The sequence below is a fragment of the Hemitrygon akajei genome, chromosome 9 (assembly GCF_048418815.1).
Source record: "Hemitrygon akajei chromosome 9, sHemAka1.3, whole genome shotgun sequence".
Taxonomy (NCBI): domain Eukaryota; kingdom Metazoa; phylum Chordata; class Chondrichthyes; order Myliobatiformes; family Dasyatidae; genus Hemitrygon; species Hemitrygon akajei.
The window spans coordinates 76,777,140-76,796,530 of record NC_133132.1 but is presented as its reverse complement, the minus strand read 5'-3'; the positions used below and the strand labels follow the sequence as shown (position 1 = coordinate 76,796,530).

The window sequence follows — 19,391 nt, the reverse complement described above, 5'->3', positions numbered from 1 at the left end:
ACATACTATTCCTTTTGATAAGAAGAGAATAGAAATTGTTTTATCTTCTTCTTCTCATGCCCCTTATAAAGAGAGCCAAGAGCTCTCCTAAAATTATTCTAGAGAAGAAACCACACGTTGGACAAATGCACAAGCCACTTTTTTTGATTCATGCAAGAAAATTCCTAAAGGTAAACCTGCTGAAGAAGCAACCATCAGAAATCACTTCCTTAAACCCCATAAACCTTTGACTGAATCAGGGGGAATTGCCCTAACAGGTATGATTTCTGTATACCGCTTTGACTGCCAGCAAGTTTTAAAGGATAATCCTGTTACCTCAATATTTTGCAGGTCAATCAATTATGAAGTGGGAAAAAAAACTTCTGTAAGCTTAAAGGCAAATCCAGGATACCCAGAGTTATGGTTTTCTGATATTGGATTTGGCCATGATATTTTATTGTTTGGCCTAATCGCAAAAATTACAACCAAAATTTATTAAATATGATAGAATAGTTAAGAAAGGTCAAAATTGCCGCAATTCAACAAACAGTTATTACCTGAACGATAAGTGCAGCAACACCCACTTTCTCCGCTGTATTCTCAGGATCCTCCAGTTCTTTTGTTGCTTCATAAAAATAAAGAATTATATATAAATAATCTGTGAGAAAATATTCAGAAATTATATTGGCACAATGAATCATCACCTTAGAAAAATTAACAAGAGGCTTACCTTCACCTTGGAAACCAAAAAATCTTTTATGTTAAAATTATAAACTGATCTTTTACAGGTTTCCTACAAATATTCAAGTGGGTATGGTCTTTCATTGACTCTATCATGGTTATTATTCTACTATGAATTTATGCCCGCAGGAATATATATATAGTGTCATTATGTACTTTTTTAACAAATTTACTTCAAACTTTGATCCTGTAACTACTTGTCCTAATTGTAATTATTTTATAAATTTTTGGACTTGCATTATTTCTTACTGTAAAACACTAAAGCTTAGGCCATATTCAGTAGGACAACAGAGATACGTAACAGACAGACAGACATACTTTATTGATCCTGAGGGAAATTGGGTTTTGTTACAGCCACACCAACCAAGAATAGTGAAGAAATATAGCAATATAAAACCATAAATAATTAAATAATAAGTTAATCGTGCCAAATGGAAATAAGTCCAGGACCAGCCTATTGGCGCAGGGTGTCTGACACTCCAAGGGAGGAGTTGTAAAGTTTGATGGCCACAGGTAGGTATGACTTCCTATGACGCTCAGTGTTGCATCTCGGTGGAATGAGTCTCTGGCTGAATGTACTCCTGTGCCTAACCAGTACATTACGGAGTGGATGGGAGTCATTGTCCAAGATGGCATGCAACTTGGACAGCATCCTCTTTTCAGACACCACCGTCAGAGAGTCCAGTTCCACCCCCACAACATCACTGGCCTTACGAATGAGTTTGTTGATCCTGTTGGTGTCTGCTACCCTCAGCCTGCTGCACCAGCACACAACAGCAAACATGATAGCATTGGCCACCACAGACTCGTAGAACATCCTCAGCATTGTCCGGCAGATGTTAAAGGACCTCAGTCTCCTCAGGAAATAGAGACGGCTCTGACCCTTCTTGTAGACAACCTCAGTGTTCTTTGACCAGTCCAGTTTATTGTCCATTCGTATCCCCAGGTATTTGTAATCCTCCACCATGTCCACACTGACCTCTTGGATGGAAACAGGGGTCACCGGTGCCTTAGCCCTCCTCAGGTCCACCACCAGCTCCTTAGTCTTTTTCACATTAAGCTGCAGATGATTTTGCTCACACCATGTGACAAAGTTTCCCACCGTCACCCTGTACTCAAACCTCATCTCCCTTGCTGATGCATCCAACTATGGCAGAGTCATCAGAAAACTTCTGAAAATGGCAAGACTCTGTGTTGTAGCTGAAGTCCGAGGTATAGATGGTGAAGAGAAAGGGAGACAGGACAGTCCCCTGTGGAGCCCCAGTGCTGCTGACCACTCTGTCTGACACACAGTGTAACCAGATTAAAACTGGCCTTCTAAATATTTGATATTGACTTAAAATAGTGGATGTATCATCTGATGTGTAACGGAAATGTATATGTTTGATCAATATGAATCTGCCTGAAACAGGCCACAAAGACGACAGAAATCTGAAATTAAAATCAAGTATTGGAAATACCCAGGAGGTCAGACAGGAACAGTGGTGTCAGTATCTCAGATCAGATGGTTCTGGAACATAATACTTCAGTTCAGAGTGCATCACTGTTATCTTCATTCAGAAATGTTGCAGATCATGTGTCTCTGCACCACCTCAAGCATAAGCATCACATTGAAATGTGGAGGTGGATTATATGTTCAGTCCCACTAAAGAGCAGCTAGACACACCTAAAATGCCATTTATAGATTTGCTGGCAGAATTTCAGAAGGTGATGAGGCGGCATACAGAAGTGAGACAGATCACTGGTCGAGTGGTTTCACAATAACAACCTTGCACTCAACATCCGTTAAGTCCAAGGAACTGACTGTGGACTTCAGGAAGGGGAAATCGAAGGAACACACACCAGTCCTCATTGAAGAATCAGGCTGAGCAGTTTCAAGTTCCTGGGTGTCAACATCTCTGAAGATCTATCCTAGGCCCAACATATTGATGCAATTACAAAGGAAGCACGGTCAGGCTTTATTTCACTAGGAGTTGGAGGAGACTTCGTAAGCCACCAGATTTACTTACTGCCTGTTACGCCGCTGGCGTTTCGAGCAGCGATGAAGGTCCTCCGTCTCTGGTGGTGTTCAGGGCTTCCTTCTGCTTTTCACTACTGTCAGTCATGCAAGTCCCAGGTGCCGACTCAGGAATACCATCACACTCAGATGTAGAAGGATTCCTCACTACTGTTTCCATAACAATTTATTTTACTAGCCAGGGGACTCAGCCCTGAGCTAAACGCCCAAACCTGGAGGACTGATGGACCACTCTTAGTCTGTCCTCTACCATTCAGTGGTTTGGCATGGTTGACCCTACCACGAGCCAAAGCATAAAGCCCTGACTTTAGCCAACATTAGCACTTTGGGCCATTGAGGCACACAAGCTTCCAAACCACGACAAGGTTGTGGTCCTCTTGGAGGTATGTCACCAAAGACTCACACAAATTTCTACAGATGTACCACAGAAAGTATTTTAACTGGTTGCATCACTGTCTGGTATGGAGAGGCCACTGCACAGGATCAGAAAAAGCTACAGAAAGTTGTAAACTCAGCCAGCTCCATCATGGGCACTAGCCTTCCAGCATTCTGAAGACACCTTACAGAGGCTATGCCTCAAAAAGGCAGCATCCATCATTAAGTACACCCATCACCCAGAACATACCATATTCCCATTGCTACAATCAAGGAGGTGGTACAGGAGTATGAAGACACACTCTTCGGGAACAGCTTCTTCCTCTCTGCCATCAGATTTTTGAATGGAAATGAACCCATGAACACTACCTCACTATTTTGTTTTACTTAATTTAATATATAACAAATTAAAAAAAGCATACACACGCACTTTTTCTTATTGTAATTTGTAGTTTTTTAAAATTACGATGTATTGCAATGTGTTGCTGCCACAAAACAAATTTCAGGACATATGCCAGTGACATTAAAACTGATTCCGATTCAGGAAAGAACATTTGTTTGGATGAGATATTAATCCAAGGTACTGTCAGCTATATTCAGATGGTTATAAAAATCTCCACCCTTCAGAATAGTTGCAAGGAGTTCTCAGTAGCCTGTCCCAATTTCTCTCTCAACAAGCTGCACAGGAAGTGACTATCTAGTCATTAGCATGATATTGCTGAAGGAACTTGCTGTTAAAAATTTTGCTGCCACTGCAGAAACAATTACACAATAGCAATCATACGTAAAATGTATTCCAATGGCAGTAAAATGCCCTGGGAATACCCAAAGATTTGACAGATATATAAGGTCCTTGCATTACAAATAATTCATCAGTAACTGCAGATGTCTCTCTGATAGTTCAGGCAATTTACCAGTGGGCTCCACGCCTGGAATTGGCTGTACTCTTTATTAGTGAAGGAAAAGACCTTAAACAAATGTTAAAAGTCCATTAACTGGGAGTTATGTACTCACTCTTTGAGGCAGCCATGTTTTGCAGCATTCTGGTGCGTGCTTCATTCAGAACATCTTCTAGAAAAACAACATCTCCTTTCCGAGTCTTCATTCCTTTCACTAACCCAAAGGGTACATGCTGACACCTGGGGGTGGGAAAACACATGACAGCTCAGTTTCCTTAACTTAAATTAACAGAGTGTACTGTACATTTGTAAAAGCCTTTGTCACTGTCTGGCCACTGTTTCATTTTGGACAAACTCAGTGGGTCAGGCAGCATGTATTGAGGGAAATGGACAGTTGATGTTTCAGGTTGAGACCACAAACAATGCTTGACGATTGAGTTCCTATGCTGCTTCAGATTCCAGTAACTGCAGTTTCTTGTGTCTCTGTACTGTTCAGTCTTGTTTTGTGATTTACTTAACAAATATAATTGATATTTTTACCATAAATTGTCAAAATAAACATTAAGTCAAACAATTCCTTTAAGATTTTTGATGGAGGAAACTCCGGGGTGTCTTCAATTTATTCCACAAGGCACAAAAATACTTAATTCTTCAAAACTATTTGAAAACCATAGAATCTATATTTTGTCATTTTTTTTATTTTTCAGTTGATCTTCCAGAAACATCTACCTGAGCCTGCAAGCTAGTGATCTGTGTTAAAGCATTCATTACAACTCATCTTGAAATATATACACCAAGAAATTCTAGACCACCTTAAAAGATGTAATAGAAGCATGGCATAAATATATTGAGACAATAACTATTTCGACCATCACATTAGTTTAGTAGCAAACAAGGTTCAAGACAATGTCAATTAGTCTGTTTTTCCACAGGCTGGTAATAAAGAACAGGGAAGCTTGAATTTATAATATGCTAAAATTCCTTCAACTACCCCTCAAGGAAAAGAGTTCCAAAAACTCACAACGCATAGAGAAGAAAATATTTGTGCAAAAACAAGAGATTCTACAGATGTTGGAAATCCAGAATAACACATAAAAAATGCTGGAGGTACGCAGAAGGTCAGGCAGTATCTATGGAGAGGAATAAAGAGCTGATGTTTCAGATAGAGATCCTTCACCAGACTACGAAAGGTCTTGGGCCTGAAACATCAGCTCTCTATTCTTCTCGAAAAAACTTGTACTATGTGCATTTGTAATAAGTGATATTCAATTCCAAATTCTTCCAAAAGCTGAAACACCTCCATATCCACCGTCACGACCCTTTAGAACTTTATGTAGCCTTTCGCTCTTCCAAATGCAAAAGGATAAAAGCCTACTCTGTCCGATGTTACAATGTGCGTTCTTTCATGACCTACCGTTCTGTCCAGTTAAAGCCCAGGATCTTCAGTACTTCAAACACTTGCTGAAAATGAGTGCGCTGTTCTTTATCTGTCTGAAGAACACAAGAGCGATCAATATGAAAATTGCACTAACGATTCTCAGAAAAAGCTGCCGGGTACCAAATATGTGCTTTTTTTTCAAACTAATTTCATTGCACTTTCTGGAATAATCAAATTAAAAGAAACCTGCTTCAGATTGTTTAGTAAATTTGCTGAAACAAGGAGGATCTTGTGTAACATCACGTGAACCTAATCCCTTCAAAATATAATTAAGGTCTTGTTTGAAAAGTATAAAAGAAAGCAACTTTAATACTACAGTTGGGTAAGTAGTGTACACCTGTGTTTTCTTATAAAGCAAAGAAATGTTAATATTAAACCACTAGAGGAAATACAGTTGAACATAATTGAAGTAATGGGAGCAAGCAGTTTATCTGCACTTCCTTATAAGTTGCAGTCTCAATCCCAAGCATGGCTCTTTGAAGGCACAGAATAGAAGTGAGATGTTTTTCCATGAGGAGAAGAAGCATCGTCTCAGGCGGATTCAGAAAATTATATGAATGCATTGGTGAGAGTCCACCTGACATCAACTAGAAGAGGCATGATAATGACCCGAGAAAGGAAGAGAGCACAAGATACAGGGGTTAATGTGGGACCTATGCTTAATTCTGACTTTGGGTAATATCCATGCAAAGTTTTTCCATAAACATACTCCAGTTTCTTCAACATCCCACAGATGTACTGGTAGGTTGATTGGCAGCTGTAAAATGACCCCTTTAACTAAAGTGGTAGAAGATCAATTAAAGAGAGAGGCAAGTTGTCAGGCATGCAAGAATTGGTCACAAGGAGAATATGGAAACAAGGTAATGAGTGGAACAGAAGTGGCTGGGCAGCTCAGCTGGGTTGACTGCCAATTTTCCTGTGTCAAACAAAAGGCATTTTTTTTAATGGAAAAGGGATGGAGAAAATTGTTAAAGTTTGCTTGAATATTGCATCTAAATGCATCTAACTCAAATGTAAAATTTATGAATTTATCAATACATTTATCAAAATAATCATGCAATGTATGGTGCCAACAAAATCACATGGATTTATACAGTTTGATTATTTTGCCTACAAAATATTTTATATCAGAGCACAGATTCAAGGAAAGATAATTTCACTTCAATTATTATTTTAGTTGAGAGTATCAAAACATGGACAAGCCAATTTAATAAAATTTCTGAAGGAAAAGAATGTCCTTGTAGGATTAATGCACGATCAAATCCACTATATATAATCATTACACAGAAAGTGCATGAATTCTTATGCAATTTGATAGAAATTCATCACTGGATACATGTACTAAATGTGTTACACAATCTGCTCCTGCATATCTTTTTTATAGGCAGAGTATGACTTGAAAGCCCTGCGATGCTACAGATTTTGCACATACTGAGGCTTTATAAGGCATTGGTCACACTGCACTTGGAGTACTGTGAGCAGTTTTGGGCCTTTTATCTAAGATATAATCTGCTGGCATTGGAGAAGGTCCACAAGAGGTTCATGAGACTTGATCCTGGGAATGACAGGGTTAATGTATGAGGAGCGTTTGATGCCTCTGGGCCTGTACTCACTGGAGTTTAGAAGACTTAGAGGGGAATATCATTGAAATCCCTAGATAGAGTGGATCTGGAGAGCATGTTTCCTATCATGGGGGAATCTAGGACCAGAGGGCACAGCCTTAGAAAACAAAGACATCCTCTTAGAACAGAGATGAGGAGGAACCTCTTTAACCAGAGGGTGGTGAATCTACAGGTATTGTCACAGATGTCTGTGGAGGTAAAGCCATTCAGTATACTTGAAGCAGAAATTGATAGGTTCTTAATTAGTAAAGGAAGACAAGAGAATGGGGTCGAGAGGGATAGTAAATCAGCCACGATAGAATAGTAGAGCAGACAATGGGCCAAATGGCCTAATTCTGCTCTTATGATATACAGGCCTTTTGCCAACAAGGATGAATTTCTACCTCCTAAGAGCATATCGTAGCTCGCCTTATTTACCTACCACATATATCATTTTGTCAAAGTTGTATTTCTCCATTCGATCTGCAGCAGCTGCAATATCCCTGCAAACAAAATCATGAAGTAACAACCATTATTCCCATGGGAGATGCTTCAACAATTTAGCTCACTGATTATCAAGAAGTCTTCTATCAAGTAAACATGCACCCTATTTCAAACAATACTGTATACTCAGCTAACTAAATTAGGGAGGTCACGTTGGTCCCAAGCACAACAGCAGACTCCTGAAATAGTCACTCCACGCCAAGCTATGATGGGAAGATATTATCAATGGCGACAGAGGAAGTGGTTGAAGGATGTGCTCTAAGCCTTCTTGAAGAAATGCAACTCCCCACTGTCTCTTTGGAATTCTCTCCCCCGCTACTACTCAAAGTAGAGAATGAGCACTCAAGAGTGACATTGAAATCCTCAAGCACAGGCTTCAGGAATACAGAGGTCCTGCAAAAGAAGAAGACCATCTCAAAAACTACTCAACAGCCCACCCATCAACCATCAGCTCCCCCATCTGTGGAAGAGTCTGCTACTCTGATATTGGTCTCGTTAACCACTTGGAACACAAAGACAGAGCTTTGATCCCAAGGGACTGTCTGAGAAGATAGTAAACCAGAAGGAACATAACTCTGACAAAGAATATTATAGCAAGTAAACAATTAAGTCTTTAAAACTCATTATTCAAATATGAAGGCATGAACTTGAGAAAAACAATCATTCTCTAAATATTAACACTGAAAATGATCATCCTGTTGTATAGTTTTTTTTCATAAGGGGTTGTGCACGGGTGGCTGGGATAGGGTAGGGCAGTGTGGGGAAATGGATGTGGGAGTTGCGACAAAGGGAACAGATGTTCCTGTAAATAGAATATAAATCAGATTGAAATTCTGTTGCCACCCTACCTCTAGGTATAACTGGTGGTGAATAATTAAAACTAGGAGGAGGAATCTGCAAGATCGCACACTCTCTCAATAGTGGCAGTGTCCAGCCTGCGGCCTGCAGACAGACACGAAACACTTGCAGCAGACAGGCTCAGCCAGAAGTGTCAACTGGATGATCCATCTCAACCTACCCCCCAGATTTAGACCCAAAACCAGCATCTAGCTAATTTAGTTTTCCGCCATTTGAATTTCCCCATTCACTTTCCGTCATGTCAGTCCATGGTCTCTTCTAATGCCATGATGAGGCCACTGTCACTCATTGGAGGATCAATCTCTCATACTCCAAATGGGTAGCCTTCTATCTGACAGCATGAACATTGATTTCTCTAACTTCCAGTAATTTCTTCCTCCCTCCCTTCCCTTTCTCTCTTTTTCCATTCACCGTTCTGGATTCCTGCACATAGTCCGTGAACCGTAGGTTGGTCGGTACCATCTCAGAGGAATAATGCTCATAGTGATTTTTGGCAAGGTTTGACAACTCTGTAGAGTTAGAAAATATGTGATAGCATTGCACCAGTGGTAGCTTTAAATTCTACATTGAAAATTATGTCATTGGTGGCACTCGCAGCACAGTGCCCAATTTCAGTAGAGTGAATCATTTCATTTTTAGAAAAATATTTGTTTGTTTATATTGGAAAAGTCAATAAAAACCTTAGGACACATATAATCACATAGATTTGTAGAAAATTTATTCAGGAATTCAAATAATTAATCACTTTTGTATATATTCCATATTAACATCAGTATAGCAGAAAATGTTACTACACCCACAAAAGGTAACAAACCTCATTTGGAGAGATTTCTGCAGTTTTATCAATGTCATGATATTTTCCATATTGTTGTATCAAATCAAAACAATCTTAGGCTTTTGTCATAGCATATAGAATTACAGCACAATAATTCAAATGTGGGGTCCACACGGCCATGACCTAGGCCCCATTTGGTTGTAAAATGAATATATCTAATCAAAGACTGCTTTCCATACTTTGTTTTCCATACTTTCACAACCTTCATAATCATAGTAATTTTCCACGTCTTCCACAGCTTCATCTGAACTTTCCACACACTCTGAGGTGGATACCCGGTTCTCAAAGTCTGCCAGTCTACACATGTCAGTACACCGGAGGCCATTTGCAACACACATACATCTTGGGAGTGAACATTTCTTTGGACAGTTACAGGCCAGTAGATCCAGGACCGCATCGGGTACTGGCTGGCCTTCCATCCAGTGCACCACCAACTGTTCAGCTTCCTCTTCTCTCTCCATCTTCCATCAGGGCTTGGCACTTGTGGGTCCTTCTCCAAACATCTTCTCCACATACCAGCCTGGTAGTTGGCTCGCTGTGCATGTTTTGTTAAGCGGTCCTTGCATGGTTGGAGTTGATGACTTTTGATTTCACCTTTTTTGGCATAGAAAAGGTGATATCTGAGCTCATTGACCTTGGGGTCGATGCTTTTGGTGCATACAGAAGACATGTAGATGCCTCCAGTTTGTTCATCAGTTCTGGGGAGAGGTCCCATTCTTGATCGAACTCTAAGAATGTGTCCTGAGTTCCCATGTTGCTGGTCAGAAGTTTTAAGGCACTTGTCTTCCCTTTACCTGCAAAAGTGCTTACAGTGTCACATCCTGTATATGCGTGCAACCCAATGAGAGACCTACAAATCTCTATGCCAACAGTGGCAGCAACCTTCCTGATGTCTACAAGCCTTGTACGGGTTCTAGTACCGCACTTCTGGAACAATGGGGCCTCAATGGTTGTCACAAAATGCTAAAGACATGATAAAGACATCTGTGTCTTCTGAGCAGATGACTACAGATTGGTATCCCTCTCTTGTGGCATGGGCAGCATGGAGACGTAGGTGACCATCTGCTTCTTCTTGTTGACACTGAAGAGCTGACACCTCCTCACTGTCTTGAGATGTGATTCTGTAACATTTGTCATTCACAGTTGCATACAGAATCTTCTCCTGTAGCTTTGCTCTGTACTCCATCTTCCTCCATTCATGGACTATGAAGCTAATGAGTCTATTTTTGCTGCTGACTTTGGTCAGGAAGCTCCTCCACTGCCTCAACATCTGTGTGCCTGTGATACTTTGCAACTCATGACCAAACTCTTCACCCTGTAGAGATCTTTCACTATTCTTGATGAAGTTCTCCTTGTATATGTCGAACACAACATCTATTCTGCTACTCTGACTGCCTTCCCTCAGAGCCAAACCCAGCATTGTCGTGGCAACATCTCTGAAAGTAACTTGATCACCTTTCACTCTTTGGACCAAGTTCATTCCATCATCCACTGTAGCAGAGTTTCCTGGGAGTTGCTCTTCTACTGCTACATTTTGCTGCAAAGTTGTGACTAAAGTAGCTTTATTTGTCTTTCTCAGCAATCCTTCTGGTGTGGACAGGGCCCAGGGCAATGGTCCGAGGGGATGAGAAAGGATATCCTCCATACGTAGACTGCGCTCTTGTGCCATCACTATGATGCGTCCAAACAAAGACCTGTCTGCTTTCAAGATGATCACCCTCCCATTTGATTTCACTTCTCTCTTCTTACACATATCACTGAATGTTTTCAGCTTGTTGGTTTTCATTGGGTCATGGGATTTCTTTGCTGGTGGGTCTTCCTGTAGTCTCTCATCCTTGAAGGTTGCATAGCATTGCTCACCGATTTCATGCTTTCATCAGGTCGGAGGCAATGTCCTTGGGGGCTGCCTTTGCCGTAGAGATGCTACTGAGGTCCCACTTCTCTGCAGATGGGTTGACCCATTCATGTATGAGGCTAACCACTGCAGAAACTGCTTCCTCATCTTTCTGGATTCTTGGCCGCTGTAGCTCTGCATGACAAAGCTCTGATTTGTTGCCTTGCACCATCTCCCTTAACTGTCCCAGGAATGCACTGCATGCTCAGCTGTTATAGGAAACATCCCCCACTACAGGAAATATCCTGTCCACATCCAATCTAGGCCTTTCAACATTTGATATGTTTCAATGGGATTCTCCCCGTTCCCCCCCTCCCCCCAAATCAATTCTTCTAAACTCCAGTGAGTACAGGCCTGGAGCCAACTAATGCTCTTCATTCCTTAACCCTTTCAATCCTGGACTCATTCTTATGAATCTCCTCTGGACCCCCTCCAAAGCTAGCACATCCTTTCTTATACAAGGATCCAAAATAGCTCACAATACTCCATGTGTAGCTTAACAAGTGCCTCATTAAGCCTCAACATTACATCCTTGCTTTTATATTGTACTTGTCTTGGAATGCCTTGCCTTACGAAACGAAAGACTGTGTGGTGCACCACTCCTCACACAGACAGTAGGTGGCCGTTGATTCACAAGGAGTTCATCCGCCCTTTGACAGGTTTTGTTTTTAGTCCTGCTGGGTGCCGACACACCCTCCTCCCTGGTTAACCGAAGTGCCCCAGGGGTGTGCTGGTTGAGTCGCTGACAACCTGACCCGAGACAGGTAGTACTGGGCTACGTGGTACCAGTAGCAAGGCTTGCCTGACGCCAGCCACCTAGGCCTGAGTCAACATAGTAGTAGTGTCTTGAAATGAATACCAATATTGCATTTGCCTTCTTTACCATCAACTCAATCTGCAAGTTAACCTTTAGGGAATCCTGCTTGAAGCCTCCCAAGTCCTTTTGCACCTCTTATTTCTGAATTTGCTCCCCAGTTAAAAGATAGTCAATGGCTTTATTCCTTCTGAACTGCATGACCCTTCATCACTTCTTTCCCCATTTCTCCTAATTTAAGTCTTTCTGCAGACTCTCTGCATCCTCAGCACAAAATGCCCCTCTGCCTATCTTTGTATTGTCTGCAAACTTGGCTACAGTCATCAATTCTGTCATCCAAAGCATTGACATATAACTGGAAAAGAAGCGGCCCCAACACAGGCCCTTGCAGAACACCACTAGTCATCAGCAGCCATCCAGAAAAGGCCCCCTTTATTCCCACTCTTTGTCTCCTACAGCCAGCCAATCTTCTATCCATGCTAGTATCTTTCCTGTAATACCATGGGTATTTAACTTACTTAGCAGCCTTGTGTGCAGCATCTTGTCAAAGGCCTTCTAAAAATCCAAGTTAACAACATCCACTGACTCCCTTTTGTCTATCCTGCCTGTTACTTCCTCAAAGAATTCCAACAGATTTGTCAGGCACGATTTTCCCTTTAAGAAACCATGCTGACTTTGGCCTATTTTATCTCAAAATATCCTGAAACCCCAACCTTAATAATAGACACCAACATCTTCCCAGCCTCTGAAATCAGGCTACCTGGCCAATAATTTCCTGGCTTTTGTCTCCTTCCATTCTAAAAGGGAGGAGTAACGTTTGTATTTGTAATTTTCCAGTCATCCACAACCATTCTAGAATCTATTGATTCTTGAAAGATCGTTACTAAATGAAATTGATCTGGTCTATTTTTATACAGTATACACAGACTTTTTTCTGCAAGTGACGGGGTCGGATATTGTTACTGTCGCTGTTTGCTGCGGGGAAGGGGGGATTTTTGGGATCTGCAAGTTTTATTTTTCCTTTATTGTGCCAGGGCGGTGGGAAATTGATGTCTTTTATTTCATGGTCTTTCTGTATTTATTTAATGGCTATTTGGAGAAGACAAATATCAGAGTTGTATTGTGCATAAATACTTTGGCAATAAAATTAACCTTTGAACTGGGCCAAAGGGCCTCTTGTTGTGGTGTCAATTTCGTCCATGAGATGGTCTTCACAAAAATTTGAAAATATTGAAATGGAAATCAAACAAATATAGATACTGGATATAAAAGAAAAACGGAACACTCAACTGGTCAGGCAGCGTCTGTAGAAGAGAAAATGGAGTTAATATTTCAGTTCAAAGACTGTCACATCTGGGAAAGAAAGAAAATAAATTGATTTTAAGTTGCAGAAAATTTGGGAGAGAGAAGGATTGAATAATGGTAAAACCTTGATAAGGTGAGGCTAGGATTGCCAAAGGTAAAAGCTGTAAATGCGGTCAGCTGGAGGTAGTTGTAGACTCTAGCATTTTCCCTAAATAGGTCAGGTTAACAGACAACATACAATGGGAATGTATGGAAAAATATTGGTATGGTCTACTTTATTGCACAATGTCAGGCATCTGGATATCTATTTTACTTACTTCTAATCTTTCAATTTACAGTAATTAAAGTAAACTTCAATTAAAGGTTTACCTGGTCAAGTAGAGGGACGTCCCATCATTTCGAACCATTTTGGCATAACTGGAGAGATCACCTTTTGGTGAAAGATCAACCACTCCAACTCCTTGCCTGTACAAACAAACAGGATGAAACGTATCACACACAGGAACTCAGCAGGTCAGGCCATCTATGGAAAAGAGTAAACAGTTGACATTTTGGACTAAGACCCTTCATCAGGACTGAAAAGAAAGGGGGAGATGCCCAAATTAAAAGATGGGGGGTGGAGGGGAAAGAGGTTAACTGGAAGGTGATAGGGGAAACCAGGTGGGTGGGAGGGGTTAAGGAGTGGAGAAGAAAGAATTTGATAGGAGAGGTGAAATAGGAGAAAGGGAAGGAGGGGACCCAGGGGGAAGTAATAGGCAGGTGAGGAGAAGTAATAGGTCAGAGTGGGGAATGGGGGAGGGGAATTTTGTTCACCGGAAGGAGAAATTGATATTCATACCATCAGGGGGGAGGATAGCCAGATGAAATATAAGGTGTTGTTCCTCCACCCTGAAGGAGGCCTCATCACAAGAGGAGGCCATGGACTGACACATCGGAAAGGGTTCCACCCTGAGGGTGGCATCGCTGTTTCAATCCTTTAATGCAGGAATGACAAAAATAAAGCTTCCTTTATAGAAATTTGTTATATCCAGAAAACAAAGGGATTTTTCACCAAACAGGAAACTTCTCAGGGGATAAAGCAGTATTTGCTACATTTCAACAAATGTAGCAGCAAATGTAGCAGAGTGCCATGAACTGCAAACAAGTGAGTATGTAATCTGTGATAAGACCAATTATCATAGGAATAAATATTGGCCAGATGACTGAATCTTCTGCTCATGTGCCAGACTTTTGATTAGTCAGTGGAGCAGGCAAACAGAATCGCAGAATGAGTTTTGGTAATATTTTCATACTCAACAGTATTGTAGAAGTTTAAATATTGTCAAATGTAAGAGATACAATTTTAAAAAATCAAAACTGATGGATTTTTGTTAATTTAGCAGCATATAGGTCTATGAAACAAAGATAGGAAAATCCAGATGCAGATCCTAATGATTACACACACAAAACTCTGCAAGTCAGGCAGCATCCACAGAAGGGAATCTGCCCAAAACATTGACCGTTAATTCCCTCCATAGATGCTGCCTGATTTGCTGAGTACAGCTAGCATCTTGTGTGTGCTGCTGAAGATTTCCGGCATCTGCAGAATTTTGTGCCCAGTGACTACGTGTTGCTGGCGTGCAAAGTTGCACCTTAACTTCCTGCTCTAAATTCTATGCCACGACTAGATTAAGAGTAACATTCTGTTTACAATCTTTACCACAGTATGTATTGTCTATCACTTTTCAGGGATCTTTGCAATAATACACCAAACTCTTTTTGTTTCTCAATACTCCATAGGCCGCTATAATTCATTGTATTTGTCCGATTTAAAATACATTTCAAATTTCATCACCTTGCTTTTCTCAATCTAAAAGCAGATCAATATCTTTCTATAACCCAAGACTTATCACAACCCATACCATGACCATTTTTGTAGAGCACTGCTTGTTAACAAAATACATAGTCCATCAACTTCTACTCAATTCATGGCCTGCAATAATATCCATTCACTTTTGAAATGGAAAGTCTCAAAATTGAAGCGTCAATGAGAATAGATGGTTTAGAAGTAGGGGATGTCATTTTCAGTTATTTTGCAAATCTTTTAAAACAGACGTAAAGATATGGATTTATGTGGCACCTTCCGACATCTCATCATCTCACGTAGCAGCTTTTAAAAATGAGAGTTACTGTTGTATGTGGGAAACACAGCAGCTCCCAATAAGCATGAAGGAACAAAGTGGATGTAACAATCTTAAGGCTGAATGAATGTAATGATGTGTTTAAACAGCCTGCTGAGTACACAGCAGAGGGGCTGTAGGCTTTCAAGCAGGAAAGAGGTACTAGCTCATTAAATGGAAAATCGAAAGCTGTTGGTGATAGAAAATGGCTAAGGCATAAGAAGCAATTTTTAAATTTTTAAAGATGGTGATCGGCTGGAGCTTAAAAGAGTTCAGAAGGAACTCAGAGTACAGATAAGGGGGGCAAAGGAGCAGTATAGGAGGAAGCTAGAACAAAAGCTGCAGAAAAAAAGCATGAAGGAGGTGTGGGATGGGATGAAGATCATCACCGGATGCGGTGCAAAGCGGGGGGTGAACATAAGTGGAGATGTGGAGAAAGCGAATCAGCTGAACAACTTCTTCAACAGGTTCGACAGCTCAATCTCATCCTCACCGCAGAAATCCACACCAGGCTTACTTCCCTCACAGGAAAATAGCCACTCACAGGAGACCTTGCCCATGCCCAGGATTACGGCTGCACAGGTGGAAGGTCAACTGAGGAAGATCTGTACCAGCAAGACGGCTGGACCGGATGGAGTTTCCCCACGATTACTGAGGGCCTGTGCGACTGAGCTGGGAGAACCACTACAGCGCATCTTCAACATCAGCCTGGAGCAGAGAAGAGTACCCAGACAGTGGAAATCCTGTATTGTCCCGGTACCAAAGAAACCACAACCAAAGGAGTTGAATGACTTCAGACCTGTTGCCTTGACGTCACACGTGATGAAGACCATGGAGCGGCTGATAATACAGAATCTGAGGCCACAAACCAGGCACGCCCAGGATCCTCTTCAGTTTGCGTATAAGGAGAAGGTGGGAGTGGAGGATGCTATCATGTATTTGCTGCACAAATCACTCTCTCACCTAGATGGGGCCAGTTGTGCTGTGAGGATTACATTCCTTGACTTCTCTAGTGCCTTTAACACCATCCAGCCCAAGATCTTAAGGCACAAACTAACGGAGATGGGAGTAGACTCTCACATGGTGGATTGGATAGTGGACTACTTGACAGATAGACCTCAGTATGTGCGGTTGGGAGACTGTAGGTCTGACACGGTGGTCAGCAGCACAGGAGCGCCGCAGGGAACCGTACTCTCTCCGGTCCTGTTCACCCTGTACACATCAGACTTCCAATATAACTCGGAGTCCTGCCATGTGCAGAAGTTCGCTGATGACACGGCCATAGTGGGGTGTGTCAGGAATGGACAGGAGGAGGAGTATAGGAAACTGATACAGGACTTTGTGATATGGTGCAACTCAAACTACCTGTGTCTCAATATCACCAAGACCAAGGAGATGGTGGTGGACTTTAGGAGATCTAGGCCTCATATGGAGCCAGTGATCATTAATGGAGAATGTGTGGAGCAGGTTAAAACCTACAAGTATCTGGGAGTACAGTTAGACGAGAAGCTAGACTGGACTGCCAACACAGATGCCTTGTGCAGGAAGGCACAGAGTCGACTGTACTTCCTTAGAAGGTTGGCGTCATTCAATGTCTGTAGTGAGATGCTGAAGATGTTCTATAGGTCAGTTGTGGAGAGCGCCCTCTTCTTTGTGGTGGCGTGTTGGGGAGGAAGCATTAAGAAGAGGGACGCCTCACGTCTTAATAAGCTGGTAAGGAAGGCGGGCTCTGTCGTGGGCAAAGTACTGGAGAGTTTAACATCGGTAGCTGAGCGAAGGGCGCTGAGTAGGCTACGGTCAATTATGGAAAACTCTGAACATCCTCTACATAGCACCATCCAGAGACAGAGAAGCAGTTTCAGCGACAGGTTACTATCGATGCAATGCTCCTCTGACAGGATGAAGAGGTCAATACTCCCCAATGCCATTAGGCTTTACAATTCAACCGCCAGGACTTAAGAACTTTTTAAAAAGCTATTATTAATGCTGTTTGAGATAGTGATTTAGATGCATATCATATTTTTTTTACTGAGTTAAGTATTGTATGTTATTAGTTTTGCTACAACAAGTGTATGGGACATTGGAAAAAAAAGTTGAATTTCCCCATGGGGATGAATAAAGTATCTATCTATCTATCTATCTATCAATGGAGTTCCACGCTGGTGTTTTGGATACATCCCACTTTCAGCCCTCCTTTGCTCTGCAATATCTTTGAATGTTCCATTTCCAAAATGATCTTTCCCTCTCATAAACGCTTTTCTATCCACCCAATCACAGAGGTGTTTAAGATTGAAAGAGCATAGATAGACAAATATTTTTTTTTAAAAAACACAGAAAGTGTTAAGTGCCTGAAGTGCATTGCTGGGATTGGTGACTGAGGCTGCCACATTAGAGACATTTGAGAGACACATGGATGAAAGAAAAATAGAGGACTGTGGGCGATTGTAGGAGGAATGGGTCAAACTGAGCATGCAGCAGGTTGATATAGGTTGGCACAGCATCATGCGGTACTGATCTGTATTCTATCATATTTTGACAGCATCTACAGATAATTATCACAAACTATATTCTCTGTGGTTGTGACCACAATGCAGTACCACTGTTGTTAACAACCCACAGACTTTGACATAACTGATCTTATTATCCTCCTCCAATATCTCTGTTATCATTTAGTTTCATGATTCCACTTGCAGAGTACATTTTCTTATTAATCTTTAACAAGGGCGACGTAGCAAAAACTGCACCACTGCAGTGTTAGGCTATTCCCCAACTAACCCTTCCCCATCTATCCACCAGGTTTTATTCTTGGACAAGTACTTGCTCAGTTACATCCCTGGCAAAATAATCCAAAGACAGTGGCAGTTTCCAAATAGAATCTAATCATGGCCTGTTCCTCTCTCCAAATCTGTTCTGATCCCTCTCTGGCTTGTTGCAGTGATCTAATACGATCTCTTCATTAACCTGCAGTCGCTTTTAGCAAACTCTTGGAAGACCCAAACCACAAATAGTACATCCTCACCAAAACATCTAGCTTTCCCAGAAATTGCTTCTGGTATCAAAATCTTTGGAGAAAAACAACTGTGCAAAAAAAAATCTAAGTTGACCTCCAAGGTACATTGTTAGTGAACTAAGTTAAAAATGTCTCAGATGGATATGTTGAGATCTACAAGGAAATTTCAACTTACTACCTCAATCAAGGCCTTTTCAGGTCTAAGCAACAATTTCGACTTCGACTTTAAATGTATTCATCTGTTAAAATACAATAGCCATCAATCCTATAAAGCAGATCCTATCAGAAAATATGTTCTGCTTAATAGAATAGAGGTTTACTTATCTTTTGAACCATGTACAGTATAATTTCAGCAGTCTCTAGTTTTGATTCAATTAATTTTACAAAGCTGTTTATAATACGCAACGACTACAGTCTAACCTTACTTTGTTTTCTTGAGCAGTCCTCTCTGATCAATCAGCTGCAGGAGTTCTTGTGACTTAACATGGTACAAGGATTCTCCAGAGTACTCATCAAAATGCACACCAAGCCGCTTTTGGAACATACACATTTACAAATCAGATATAATTCAACGATTATTTTCATATTGAACCTTGCAACAAAAATAGGTCACAATCCAGTTTAGATCAACAACAAAAACAAAGTAATCTGCAGCAACATCTAAAAAAAGCACTGAACCATATTAATCAACATTCAAATTCTGTTCAATGTTAAAGAACAGCTGATAACACTCAACACATTTGTGAAGACAGAAACTGAGCCAGTTAATATTTCAGAGCTGGTGCGACACATAAAGTGCTGGAGGAACTCAGCGGGTCAGGCAGCATCTATGGAGGGAAATGAACAGCCAACACTATGGGTCAAGCCTTTCATCAGGACTGGAAAGAAAGAGGGAGATAGTTGGGATAAGGTTAGGGGAGTGGGGAAGGGGTAGAGAAAGGGACGATTGGTGATAGGTGGAT

The 19,391-nt window shown here is 41.2% G+C and overlaps 1 protein-coding gene across 1 annotated transcript in view; it reads right to left on the bottom strand.

The window, feature by feature from the left end:
- The window catches only part of rars2 (arginyl-tRNA synthetase 2, mitochondrial), a 61,076-nt gene that overhangs the window by 17,126 nt on the left and 24,559 nt on the right, over positions 1–19,391 (bottom strand). The window contains exons 10-15 of the mRNA XM_073056397.1: positions 18,855–18,961; positions 13,630–13,725; positions 7,493–7,553; positions 5,426–5,502; positions 4,127–4,251; positions 537–604 (exon numbers count right to left, since the gene is read on the bottom strand). Coding sequence (XP_072912498.1) covers positions 537–604; positions 4,127–4,251; positions 5,426–5,502; positions 7,493–7,553; positions 13,630–13,725; positions 18,855–18,961 — 534 coding nt within the window. The remainder of the gene's footprint in view (positions 1–536; positions 605–4,126; positions 4,252–5,425; positions 5,503–7,492; positions 7,554–13,629; positions 13,726–18,854; positions 18,962–19,391) is intronic.